The 13930-nt window shown below is 40.4% G+C and overlaps 1 protein-coding gene across 1 annotated transcript in view; it reads right to left on the bottom strand.

Annotated features, from left to right (window-relative positions):
- Positions 1-11452: 11452 nt before the first annotated feature.
- IGFBP4 (insulin like growth factor binding protein 4) overlaps positions 11453-13930 on the bottom strand; it is a 61214-nt gene continuing 58736 nt past the window's right edge. Inside the window, exons 3-4 of the mRNA XM_020805878.3 lie at positions 13767-13901; positions 11453-12513 (exon numbers count right to left, since the gene is read on the bottom strand). Of these exons, the coding sequence (XP_020661537.1) occupies positions 12379-12513; positions 13767-13901 (270 nt within the window). The 3' untranslated portion in view covers positions 11453-12378. The remainder of the gene's footprint in view (positions 12514-13766; positions 13902-13930) is intronic.

The following is a 13930-nucleotide window of genomic DNA, read 5'->3' as shown; positions in this document are numbered from 1 at the left end:
CACACCTTTGGGTTACAGATTTTTTTTCTATACTTTCAGAGATGTGATATTCTGAAACCTATGCAGTGAACAAACCAGTCTGATAATGCCCTCTTCTACTCTGTGGGTGAGAGTGCAAACTTCAGCAATTTCAGAGTCTTAGCAATAAACTAAGGTAGACAGAAGTTGGCTAGATCACTGGTTCTTAACCTGGGGTTATTCAGGAGTTTTGGACTGCAACTCCCAGAAGCCTTCACCACCAGCTGTCCTGACTGGGGTTTCTGGGAGTTGCAGTTCAAAAGCATCTGAGTAACAAAGGTTAAGAACCACTGGGCTAGATAGCTCAGCGAGGCAGATATTTGCTTGTAGAGCCATAGGCTGGGAGTTGTCCTTATTGTGCCTCCTAGGAAAAGAACCAGCCTGTATCGCCTTGGGCAAGTTGCACAACCCCAGAGAAGAATGGAATTTTAAACCACTTCTGATTACCCTATGCCTAGAAAACCTTGATAAGGGTTGCAATAAATTTGAACTAACTTGATGACACATAACTGGTATTATTAATTTGGATACTGTGATAGATGTTTGGCATGGATGAAGAGCCAGAGATCTATCTCTTCAGTACAAAGCTTGGAAAAGTTCCTCTCTGAATTTTGCAGTTACCAGAATACTCCCAACCAACAATGGTTGTCCAAAAACCAAACTTTTCCAAGCTCTGTTTCCATGCTACTCAAAATCTGCTACCTGAGGCACGTACCTTACACTTCGTAATGATAGGGCCAGCTCTGAATATGTTTAATAAAGTTTAATCTTGTCATTCTCTGTGGAAAAAGAAAAGGCAACAGTACAATCAGAAAACAATGTCAACTTTTTAGTGGTATGTAATGAGAAAACAGCATTCTGGATTTCAAGCTTGTACATGTATACTATGCCTTATGCTGGATCAGATGGTTGATCCACCCAACACGATATTGCTCAAGCCAGAAATTTTAAACAGCCCCAGGAAACCCTGAACTAATGTTCCTTGGGATGTTGTCCGATAGTTCCTCCATAAGATAATCATTCATAATGTCACTAGTTCTTCCACAAGAACACCACTCTAAGCTTTCTTTCCCCCAAAAAAACAACTTGACTATAACTGTCACTCTTCTCTTTCAGTATAGAAAGGACGGAATGTTGGGTATATTAGCACAGAGCACCATGTCAGAGGGCCTCTGTTCAGTGCCCTGGAAGAACAAGAGGTTCACCCAAGAACTTTCCTGAGATTCTGTGGCATTGTGCAGGGATTCTTTGCTAGATAAATCAATGCCTCATTTTTGCTTCATAAAGGTAGACATTTTGTAAAAAGGTCAACTCTAAAGCAGAAGTCTTTCCTGTCTCTACTACATGAGATCTTTGTACTGGAAATGCTTGGGAACTGAATATAAGACTTCCTAAATGTGTTCTGTCCCCCCCAAACGCTTGGGTCTCCTCCAATTTTTTTTCTGAAAATGAACCCATGTACCCAAAAATCTGAAAAAAGAAGAGTGATTACAGAATAAATCAGTTCCTGAAGAGCAAGGCTGAATCCTAAGGTAGAGATGACTGGTTAATGCACTGGCTTCAGTATGATTTGTATTCATTGATTCATTTGGCCCTTTTCATTATTATTTTATTTATTGTCCATTTAATTTCCAAGAATAACTCAAAATTAAAAGGACATTTCTTTGGAATAAAACAAATATATATATATATATATTCAGCATCTTGAGATTAGTTTTTCCACAGAGCTGTGATAAAATGAAGCTTGGAAAACTTTATTATTATTATTATTATTATTATTATTATTATTATTATTATTATTATTATTATTATTATTATTATTATTATTATTATTATTATTATTATTATTATTATTATTAAACTAAAAGTTCCAGAATCTTCTATGGTTGGTATCATGATGGCTGGTAGATTCTGAGATGTGATCGAAACAAAGCAGATTTTGGTTGCAACTGCATTGTAATTTATCCCATTTTGTCCCCCTGTTGGCACAGTGAAGTTCAGTGTATTTCCCAGTCACTACACAACATACAGCTAATTGTGAACGAGCCTGGCCTTTTCCCATGGCCATTTGGACTGTTTTGAAACGGCAACAGAGGCTATTAGTTTTGGGGAGTGATTGGGATCGCACTGTTTCCATTTTCAGCATGTGATCACCTATATTGCTTCAAACCAGCAGCGACAGGTGTGTCATAGGGTGACATGGATGGCAACATTATCAGTGAGTGTGGAATGACAGTAGGCAGCAAACCTCTTCAGATGGAACGGTCATGGAGAGCTGACGGGGGGCTCTTCTCATGAAGCATTCTCCTGGAAGCCTACAAGTGTTCTCCTTTCTGTTTTCCAGCCCAGGCAGATTAATTGTTGTTCCACCCTGGATCACTGGTCACCAGGGATGAGGACACAAGTCAAGAGGCTTGTTGCGAGTCAGACTTAAGTTGCACCAGTAACTCTGCTTTGACTTGACTCGAGTTCTCTTTTTCAATGACTTGGACTTGACTCATGATTTGAACTTCCCCATCCCTCCCTTTTTTTCTGGGATAAATAACTTGTTTTTAATACGGACTCAGTCATGAAGACTTGGGGCTTGGTGACCAAAAATTTGCCAACATCCCTGCTGGTCACCCACTTTCCTCTGGGTAATGTACGGTGGGAACACCTCCTTCTCTTCTGCGTCTCTGCTATGAACCTTTTAAAAATTACTCTATAAGATGCAGTGTTGTGCCTGATAGCAACAAACCGCTTCCCCATCTAGCCACTGCTGTAGGCCCATGCTTTTCCCTTTTCTCCATGGTAAATGCCTTCTTCCCATCAGAAGTGGCCAAACTTCATGGATTAACTTAACAGGCTTCTTTGCTTCTCTCAACACCTCCTTCCTTCTCTCCTTGCCTCTTCCATGGGAACGGCAGAGGAGCTTGAAGGGTGTTTGACTCCATCTTCATGGAGACACACCCTTCAACCAGCCCTGGAACACCTCTTTTGAGAGGGAGGCCACGGGAAGTAGGGGAAAGTGTCCATGGCTGGCATGGGGCACGCCTGAGATGGGGGGAATGAAAGGAAGGGCAGGGCGTTACAAATGACAGAGAGTATGGGTGAACTGCAGCAACTTGAGCTATATGGGACAAGTGAATGTTTCCATGTGAAACATCAACCTGAGTGTTCTTTAAATAGCCCCATTGCCTCCGTTGAGCCTGATCCAGCCCAAGATATCCTCCCAATCTAGTTGCACCCTTCTAGCACAGAGAAGGAGAAGCTTCTTCCACCCTCTCCTTGCTCTTTAAAAGAGACCCGCTGTGTGAAGAAGGCAGCTGCTTTCTTTTTCCAGGCCTTTCTGCCTCTTCTCCGGTAACTCTATGATCTCACTGGCTCTTCTCCTTTCTGTTCCTCTCTCTTTAGAAAGCTGATATGCCCAAAGCAGCCAGACGGCTTTTGCAAGCTGTTGGCATTGGTTCAGAATTCATGCTGATGAGGCCTTTGGCCAGCTGCCTCCATCTTGAGCCGCTTTTCTCTCTGTGTGTGCGGATCAGGCGAGGCCTACCAGGAAGGTAGGCTGGGAGAACAAACAGGCCGAGAGCACTTGGCCCGCTTGCCAAGAAAATGAAGGAGCAGCTGGAAATGACATTCATCTTATCAGCACGTCATGCTCAAAACGAAGGGTCATTAAAATGAATGATTCCAATGTGAAGGCCTACATACTGTCGGTCATGAGTTGGCATTCACGACAGGGTGGAGAGAGAAATAAATCTCATTTCTGCACATTGAGTTCCTGCTGCAGCCTTGAAACAAGCTGAGGCAACAATCAACAATTTTTCTTCTGTCATATAAACAACCACAGCCACAAAAAAACCAACTGAAAGTAATCAACTCAGTCAAGATAAATTTTGCCACATTTGGGAATGAGGAGTGGAAAGAAAGGAGGAACAGCATGACGGTCACCCATAAGATTTTGATTTAATTTATTTTATTTTTTAGGGGTTAGGGTGGCTAATAAGTGAAGCATGTCCCAGCAGCATGTTTTGGAGAGAAAGAGCATTCTTGGTTGCCGCCAATAAAGTTTAGTGTCCAAGCTGTTCAAATTATTTTTATTTAATCTTGGAGAATGCGGCAGCCTAGTGTACTGCTGAACAGAAGTAAACACATTGGGGACTGGTAATAATTAAAAACAGAGAAGGAAACAGAAAAGAAAATTCATTTTTAAACATTGCAGAAGGAGAATCTTAGGGCCTAATTACACGGACCGTTTAAATAGTTTATTTTTCGTCCTTTTTTAGTATTGATATATTTGCATATAATTCAGGTGGTGCATACACCGCTGGGCCTATTCACATGGCTGTCATTTCCATTGGTAAATTTCTTGCTACTATTTGTACCAGTTCTGTAGGCTGAATTTATTCATTTTCCATCCTGTTTCGGGGACCCTGCTACCCTAAAATTTTCTTTTAGAAAAATCGTGATATATCACTAAAGTGGCATATACATTTGTCTGTAATTATGTAAAATGCAGAAGGCAGCACTGGAATCAGATTCCTAAAAAGTATTTTGTATTAACTGTTTGTCTTTTTTAAAAGTTTATTTTAAAATGCAAAAATGGCCACCCCAAATTATTGCAACATTTTAGGAGTAACAAGCAAACAGTATTTGTTATACTAAAGAATATAAAATTTTTATCAGTTATTACACTACTTAAAAATAATTTATCAACTTTTAATTATTTCGCTATATGCCATTGCTTCCACCTTCCAGCAACCATCCTAATGTTTTCTATGTGTAAAGCACTCAGAAGTGGTTTACCTGTTCCACCTTCCAGTAGTGTTCTGGGACTATGCAGCTTGCTCAAGGCTACAGAGAGCAAATCATGTAACCCAGGATATCATGGCCTTTCTTCCTCACAAGAGGCACAGTGGGGTTCACACCTTAACCCCAGGGACTCCAATCCACTGAGCTATATCAGTTCATTATTTTTTCTCCTCCACCTGCCCCCAAAAAGCTGTGTTGTGATGGCAGTTGTATTTGTATGGTTTCAGCTATAGCAGATATTTGGTATACACAGTTCAACGTTTGATTACTACCGTGAATAACGTGCATATGTAAACTGGACAGAACTCTTGTAAGGAGGTTTGGAGAACTAGGTTTCAATCCTGTTTCACTTCGGGAAGAACTCAGAAAATGAATCCTTTCTCCCTTCAACAATACTGGCTAGTTCAAAATTCGTATGTAACTACAAAGCGTAAACAATTTATGAACACACGCACAAAGAGAGAGATACTTCAGAACACCCTGACCTGCATCAGGTGAGTCTTGAACTTTGCAGCACGGCATTGATTGATTCATTGAAATATTTTGTTTGTTTATAAAAAAATCAGTGTATAACCAAAACCACACTACTGGGACCTGTGCAATTCATGGGAGAAGTGTATAAACTAGTGTTTGTTTTTTAAAAATAGAGACTGAAAACCAGGAAGCAATGTTGTGTACTGCTTAAAATGTTGGAATTATCATGGGAGGTCAGAGTTCCTATCCAGACTGAGCCCAGATACTCATTGGAAGACTTTAGAGAGCACATTTTCTTACAAACTGACCCCTCTCATTGGGTATTTGTTGCGAATACTGTAGAAGGGAATAGGATTAAGCCACATATGGCACTTGGGCTTAGTGAAGGAAAGATATATAATAAATGCAACAGAGAGAAAAATTATACAGAGGATCTGGCTACCATATATTTATGATCAAAGTTTGGATTCTTATTTTTAAAAAGTACTCATTATTTCCTCATTATTTCTCACCAGCCAACTTGTCATCATCATTACTGTTACTTCAATGACAAGTAATTTGACACATTACACATTGTTAACATATTGGCTGAAATCCAGGTGTAGCTGGTGCAATGTAAAGCCATGTCTGCTGCAGATTATAGGCTGTTGCTCCCAGGCGAGCTGAATTGCACAATTTGATTGCACAGTCCACGTTGGTGCTATTATTGCTGTCACTTGCACAACTTTGAACAATGCAAGTGTAGCACTGCAGGATTTCAGCCACTGTATGGTTGTTACCAGTGGCTAGAAAATACCAGAAAACAGTCATTGTAATATTGAATATTGAAAATATTTGCACAAGTACAAAAAGAAGTAACAATCTCAAAATTCTTCGTCAACATTTTTATTTGTTTGTGTATTTAAAATATTTTTACCCTGCCTTTCTTCTTAAAAGGACCCAAGGTGGCTTACAACATTAAACAGCCACCAAGGATGATTTTAAATGCCCTTTAAAATTCTAGTTGAATGTAAGTAGACAATGCTTTTTTTATATACCTATGAGGTTACACTGGAAATATTTTTATATTACCTTTATATGGCTGTGTAATTACTTTTTCTATTGCTCATTATAAAAAACCATCAGTTATGAGAAACTGAGTTACTTGAGTAGAGCTTTCCATATCATTTCCCTCATAGAAATTAATGATGGAGGCTATGTAGGTGGGGGAAGTTTTCAATATGACTATTATTCATCAGTGTTGTAGTTCTTTCAGAACTCTCACTTTCTAAAAGTCTTTAAATCTAATGAACAATTTAGAGTGGCAATGATGGAGTAAAAAAATATTTTTCAAATTCTTCAGCCCTTGAACATTTGGAGGGGTGTGATATTTCAACATGTGCATGTACAGGTTCAAAATGTGTCCCGGGCCTTCAGGGTCCAAAGCAACCCCTTCCTAATTCTTCTGGTGGGCCATCATAACTTTTGTCATATGTATACCGTGTTTTGCCAAAAATAAGACAGGGTCTTATATTAATTTTTGCTCCCAAAATGCAGTAGGGCTTATTTTCAGAGGATGTTTTGTGTGTTTTTCCATGCACAACAGCCTACATTTATTCAAATACAGTCATGTCATCTTCTGGTTGCTGCACAAGGGTGGAGGGCGGGGTTTCACTTAACTGGGGCTTATTTTGGGGGTAGGGCTTATATTACGAGCATCCTGAAAAATCATACTAGGGCTTCTTTTCAGATTAGATCTTATTTTGGGGAAAACAGGATGCTTTTAAATAGTCCCAGATCTAATTTTAATACATTTACAAAGTCACAATAATATTTAATATTGTCTAGCTCAGTGTGATGTAATAGAGAGAATGGTGGACTAAGATTCAGGAGTTCTGGGTTTGAATCATCTCATAACCATGGAAACTTATGAGGGGGCACTGCTAAAACCATTCCTAAAATATCGTACTTACCCTGAAAGCTCTGTTAGAATCCGTGTCTGTTGGCACATACGGCAACACACACATAATAGCCCTTGTGAAAGGATGGTTTGCAATTCCTGCTAATATTTGAGGAAGGAAATGCTAAGGGCTATGTGTAGTGTGATCCCGATTTCACTAAATGGAAGCAGTGATAAATTCCAGAGTAGTGATAGCCAGATGGTTTAGTGTCCTTTGGATGAGAGGGCATTGTGGAGACCCTATGATGTGTTTGCAATATTTGCCTTATTTACAGATATACAAGCATAACAGAGGTGGAAGAAGCTGGCATTCCTACATCAGGTTTACCAACTCCCCCCCCACCGCCCCCCCCTAAAAAAAACATCCAGAGAAAGAAAGCACTCAAGACTGCCAGCTCGAGTTTCAGCTCACTCCAAATAGAAATTCTCAGAGGTCTTGCTCATTCTCGCACACTGTCTAGGTTCATTCAGGGGTAACATGAAACCATGTTTTGGCATCAAAGGAACAAGCCTAGAGTTATTTCAGGCTTTTTAGCTTCTTCCACTTGTGCATGGTGATGGATGAGAGTCCACATTATCTCTGTCACAGAAACCAATGGTAGAGAGCATGCTTTTACATCCCCCCCCCCATTTTGGGCAAGTTGGTGGTGGAGGGGGAAAGAGGCATTTAATGCATAGTGGCACAGTGAGGGGAGTGCTACCCCCCCCCCGCCTAGCAGGGGAGCTCCAGCAAGGGCAGAAATATTTTGATTCCCCTTTCCATGCCCACGAAGATCCTAATAATTATTCCTCCTTGCACCATACAAACATACCTTGCATTTTGTTTATTGTATTTCATTTATATATCACCCATCTAATGGCAACTCTGGGCAGTTCACAACAAATAAAAAATTCCCACCTCCAACCAAAAAGACATATAATCCAAACAAAAGGAAACCCCCCAGTGACAACAGTTAAATAGTGTAACAGAATTAAACATAGCATTTTAAAAAATCTACCATGGGGGGAGAATATTCTTAATGACCTCTTTAAAAAGCATTGTTTTTACAAGCTTGCAAAGATTAGAAGGGAGGGGGCCTGATCTACCTCCATAGGCATAGTGTCTCAAAGTGTCATGGCCACCACTGAGAAGGCCCAGATCCTTTGGTAGTTGCAGTTTTCCGGGCCTTTCTCAGGATAGCCACCTGCAGCATCGAAGCTTGGGAGGAATGGGTGGCACAGGCAGAAGGTCTTAGGGAAAGACACACCAACAGGTATTTAGGTGCCAAACCGTTAAGGGACTTATAAGACAACATTAATACCTTGCAATAATTTTACAAAACTTGCAGAGGTTATTCAGCATCCCGCTTTTAGTTTGGTCCTTAACCTGTCTCTTCCACTTACACATATCTGAATGTTTGAAATGATCATTTCTGGCAGTGTAAACTGCAGATGCAAGGAAAGCTGGCCCTACCATTAGGCAGCGTGGGCCAAGTGCCTCAGGTCTCATGCTGTAAGACAGTGAATCTGTTCTCATTAACACTCCGGCTGTTCTTTTCAGTTGGAGGGCAAAACCGTCATGCTGCATCACCTGTTCTAGTGCCCCCAAATCAGCCTGCTACCTCAAATGTAGTAAAGCGTTTCCTCATCTGTGCTGGACATTTCTGAACTCCTCAGCCACAGTTTTAGAAGCTGCACACACTGGACTTTTTTTATTTATCCTTTATTTTACCATTTATAGTTTTTTCCAAGAATTGTTCAGATTAAGCAATGTACAACAATCATAACATTTTTTAAAGTTTTGTTTTTAAAAAAAATACTAAGAGCAATAAATTTCACAGCAATTAAAAACATTACGGCCAATGTATTGGCAGATAATCGCCACATTATTTATATGCAAAAGCGTGGCTGCAAAATGCAAGGAGAGCCACCATACAGAAGTATAAAGTAATTTATCAACCAGCCCAAGAGTGCAGTCATGGCTCCATTGTTGAATGAACACAGCACCGTGGAAAGTTAAATTTTTGGACTATAAATCTCAGAGATTCTGGAAGCTGTAGTCAAGAGAGGTAACATTTCCAAGCTTTAAGTAGAATGTTAGACACGAATGCCCAAACTAGCCTGCTGATAAATAATAATTATGTGCCACAATTTAGTTTTCACATAGGGGAACTCTTGCCATGACGTCCTGGATATAAAGTACTGTACTGTATTCAGAAATGTTTTGCATGGCCCTTATTCTAGTGATGCTCTGGTACTGTGCAGCTTGCTGAAGGCTACAGTAGCTGGAATCAACACACCATTTCCTTCTCGCTGAAGGAGAAAATGTTGAACATGATGTCATATTATAGAACCATGTTTAAAACTAAGATGCTATGGATAGATGTGTATCAGCAGCCCTTATCTGGGCTGTGTCTCCTGCATTTGTAAATACGATACAACATGTTGGATCGCAAGGAGGAGAAATGTCTTTTTGACATCTTGAAGTGCCACCAGTAGGCAGCAATGAGCCACCTGAAGGCATTGATCCATCATGGCAAAACACAAAAGTAGCTCCCATTTGAATTCATGGCAGGGTTGTTGTTGCACATAAACATTATCTTCTTGTAGATTTTCAATCTAAACATGCTCACATCAAGTTTCATGTTCTTTATTTGCATTGTGGATTACCAACCATTTACTGTATATTTATTTACTGTATTTAAAATATTTATACCCCACTTTTCTCCTTGAGAGGGAAGACCCTTAACAGCAGACAGCTTTACTGTATATGGTTTTCAGATTCTTGCATGACTGAAACAGGTGTGCCCCACAGAAGCACATTTTATATTTAGTAGAATAAATAAACCCTGATCCAATGCTGTGGAAACAATATATTGTCCCCATTTAATAGAGGCCAGGATAGCCTAACAGTTGGAGAGTAATATCAGTGAGGAGGTTAAACAAAAACAAATAAAAAAAACAGCTTTGTTTTGTGAGTATTTTTCTTTAACTCCAATGGGGCCAGGTAAGTATTCTAATACTGGCTTTGCTCAGTGGAGGAATACAAAAACTAACTGAAACAACAGCGGGGCAGAGTAGGGTAAGTGGCTCTTCTGCACGCTATAACAATACCTAGTGCTTTGAAGAGTGGTAAGATTATACAGCAGAGAGCACATACTGTAGCCCCCTATGCACCTAACTTGAACAAACAAGAAGATGTTTACAACATGCTCAAAATATTTATGGGAGAACACGCAAGGATGCAATTTCCCCACCAGTTTGGAAGCTGAAGTGATGAAGTCTAGCAAGAGTTGCATGCACCATATGACTTCTTTGATCATGGAAGGAGGCCACTTGCTCTGAATGTACAGGAGTTGCTCAAGGGATGCCTCAAAGCCCCCTTCTTGATGTTACCCTGGTCTTGGTGAAAGAAATGAAGCAGTCCCTGGGCCAAGCAGTATCCAATATTATGTCACATAGAGAGTGCCTGATCCCACAAATGAAGCTAGTCAAAGTCCAACCTTAAGCATGCTTACCTTTCATAATCACACAATTAGCACGGAAGCTTAGACTAGTTGGTTTTGGGGGGTACAACTCCCAGAATCCTTGTGTTAGCATGGTCGAAGACACCGGCCATACTGGCTGGAAGGTTCTGGCACTTTTAGTTCAAAACGTAATTTTTGTAAGCTTTGATCAAAATGCAGAAAAAATTCTTTAAGTCTCTGGGATGGAGTAAAGAGGACTTGCTACTGGTTGTGCCAGACATGACATCTATAGAAAGGCAGAATAAATGTAGTTAATCCATTCTGAGTCCCTTTAGATTGGAAGCCTGCTTAGATTTGGGCTTGAAAATATCCTTGCCTCAACATTGTTCTTATTGGATGGTGCACATAAAGAGAAGGGATTAAGGCAAAGAACTGCCAGGTAGTTATAAATTCTGCTTCTTATACAAATTAAACAAATATTCTTTTCTTATTTTGATTGGTTCTATTAAGTCACAAGGAGGGATATAGTGCTAATGGCACCCCATAAACATTTTGCTCACCTCCCTTTGCAAGCTTCTGAAATGTGACCTGTCACTTATTGCAGAACTTCAAAATCATCATTACAATCTATAACTCTACTGTTTGTTTTTCCTTTTTTAAAAAAATGGAAGCTAAGTTTCCAAGCTGGCCAATTCGTACACCCAACACCAATTCTCTCTCCTCCAAAGTAAACTAATTGTGAATTTCCCACTGGTCAGACAGAAATAGAAAACCACAGTGGTTATAGTAGGATTTTTACTTTTTGCTCTACTGCTTTTTTTAAAAGAAAAAAAAGATTAATATTCCAAAGCATATTTATAGAAACCTAGTCATACAACCTGAACATCCTAGCTGTTGCTTCCAGGCATCTATGTTTGACTCTGACCTTAAAAATGCACTTACAGAAAAGCAGAATTTGGAAGCCGCCACCCCCAACGTTTCCCAGATATGGAGCTAGGTGGGAACACTCTGTTCTTTATTATTGTTTCACATGTTTCAAGACTGAGCAGTGACACAGCATTGAAAAGAAGCTCCAGAGCTGAACTCCAGAGGAGCCCCATGTAAAGACTACTCCCACCCACCTTCAATTTATCTGTTGACTGAAAATTAAAAAAGAGTACACTTGGGTGAGAAAGGTTCAAGCACTATTTGGCTGTTTGTTTTGCGGAGGTGAACAACAAGTTAAGGAAGAGTCCCTCCGTCATCCATTTCTCTTTCCCTTTTCTAAGCAGAAACCCTTGAAGAAAAAGTGGTTCTCCAGTGGTTTGTGCCAAAAGCAAAGTGTGAGTGCTTGGTGGAAGTTCTCATTAAGCTCATCAAAGTAAAAGATAATGTTTTAAGGGCTTTTTGCGGTCTTTTGTCACTGATGGTCATTAAAAAGGAATGTTGTTTCCAGAGTCTGTGAAGAAGGAGCCACAGCTGCAAAAAACGGTACCCAATTAAAGACCAAGGAGCTGTGGGTTGGCTAAGTCACATCATGTTTGGATTAAAATGCGGTTATTTGGGAAGGAGGGGCAAATGTTACTGGTGTTATCATTGTCCCCTCAGGAAGCGAAGAAAAGTACTGTGGTAACATCCCCTTTTGTCTTCCATCTGCTCACAAAACAGCACCATTCATTTCCTTGACAGTTCACCAAGGAAAGCTTCATCCATTTCTCATCCGTCATGTTATTCTTGCACTATGTCTCCAGGTTGATGGCAATCTAAGTCTCCTTTAAATTCCAGACTTCCTGGCAACTTGACCCCGGTTTTTCGATCCACACACCAACATTTCCCTCGTTGTCCATCCAGTGCTGGGTGACACTGAAATAAAGACATAGTGGCTGTTAATTTACAGGGATAGCAAATCCATCCATCTGCATCCAATAATACTGAAACGAGTACATACTGCTAACTTGCACAATGTCAATATTTGTCATTTTCTTCTTTGGTATCTTATTGGTATTATAAAGAATTTTGGATTCAGGAGAGAAAATACTGGCAAAAAATTTTCTCAGGTGGATGCAAGCCATTGCAAGATCATCCCCTACTTTTTCATCTAGGCTGGATCTCATGAGAGTTGCAGTTCGACACAATGGATGGTATCAGAGTGAAGAAGTCTGTCCCTTCTCTTTAGGACTCAACTCTATCACTTTAAAAAGTCCTCCCTTTCTAAATGGCACTTTCATTTTTAAGCAATAACTATGCACCTAAGCTTACTGAACAAGGCTAATTCCATCTTAACTGTTAACATGTAAGTAGAGATGGGGGTATTCATATTTGTAGAGTAATACGAGTATCCCCCAGCAGGTGGAAATTGTTGGTATATTGCAAAATGTAACATTCTACCCTCTATGGGTTAACATAAAGAGCTCACCTGTCCTTTATAATTAATTAGGCTCTATAAAGCCCTGTCTCTCTCTCTCTCTCTCTCTCCCTCTCCCCACTTCACCTTACACACCTACTCCTTTGATGGTGCTCTGCTGACTGACAGAGCGAGGCAGAGACCTTGTGTGCTTGCCTGAGTTTGTGGGTGTTGCCTGAGCTGCTGCCGCCTTTTTCCCTTTACTGTTTGGTATGTTTTGTAATGTAGTTTTAGTATTTGTTGTTTTCTTAGGATGCTTTGTTTACCCCTTTCCTAAGAGAACTAGAGAAAGATTATTATTTATATTTTGTCTCAGTTTCTCAAAGCCTTTTTTTCCAACAGAAATAACATTCACTGTTTGTCTGCTGCCCCGGGAGCAGCAGCACCTCCCTATCGTGCTGTGCTCCGCAATGGCTTAGCCACTCCTGGCTGGAGGTGGGATGACAAGGTCACAGAGTGGCTAATCCATTGCGGAGCACAGTGCGATAGGAAGGCGCTGCTGCGCCTGCGGCAGCAGCTGAATGGTGAGTGGACAGTCTGGCCCCATGGGGCCAGACCCTCCTTTTCTCCACCTACAGGGGGATATTCGTATTCATCTACGAATACCCCATCTCTACATGTAAGTTATAATAATTATTCATACATTATTGACAGTGAATGAAGATGTGAAATCTTTCCACCTCTGCCACAACATGATGGTACCCAGTATTACCTGTTTGGGATGGAAATTTCCATTGCGGTCACAGTTGGGGATGGGGATTAGATACAGAACTTCGTGGGTTCGAGTTTGGGAAGCTGCTAATCTCTCCAGTGCTCTCTGAAGTTCACTCTGACATGAGCCTTGGACCTATTGGCAAAGCAGTGGAAGGAACTGAA

This window comes from Pogona vitticeps, chromosome 6 (genome assembly GCF_051106095.1).
Source record: "Pogona vitticeps strain Pit_001003342236 chromosome 6, PviZW2.1, whole genome shotgun sequence".
Lineage (NCBI taxonomy): Eukaryota > Metazoa > Chordata > Lepidosauria > Squamata > Agamidae > Pogona > Pogona vitticeps.
The sequence above is the reverse complement of the archived record's forward strand: the minus strand, read 5'-3'. Positions and strand labels throughout refer to the sequence as shown.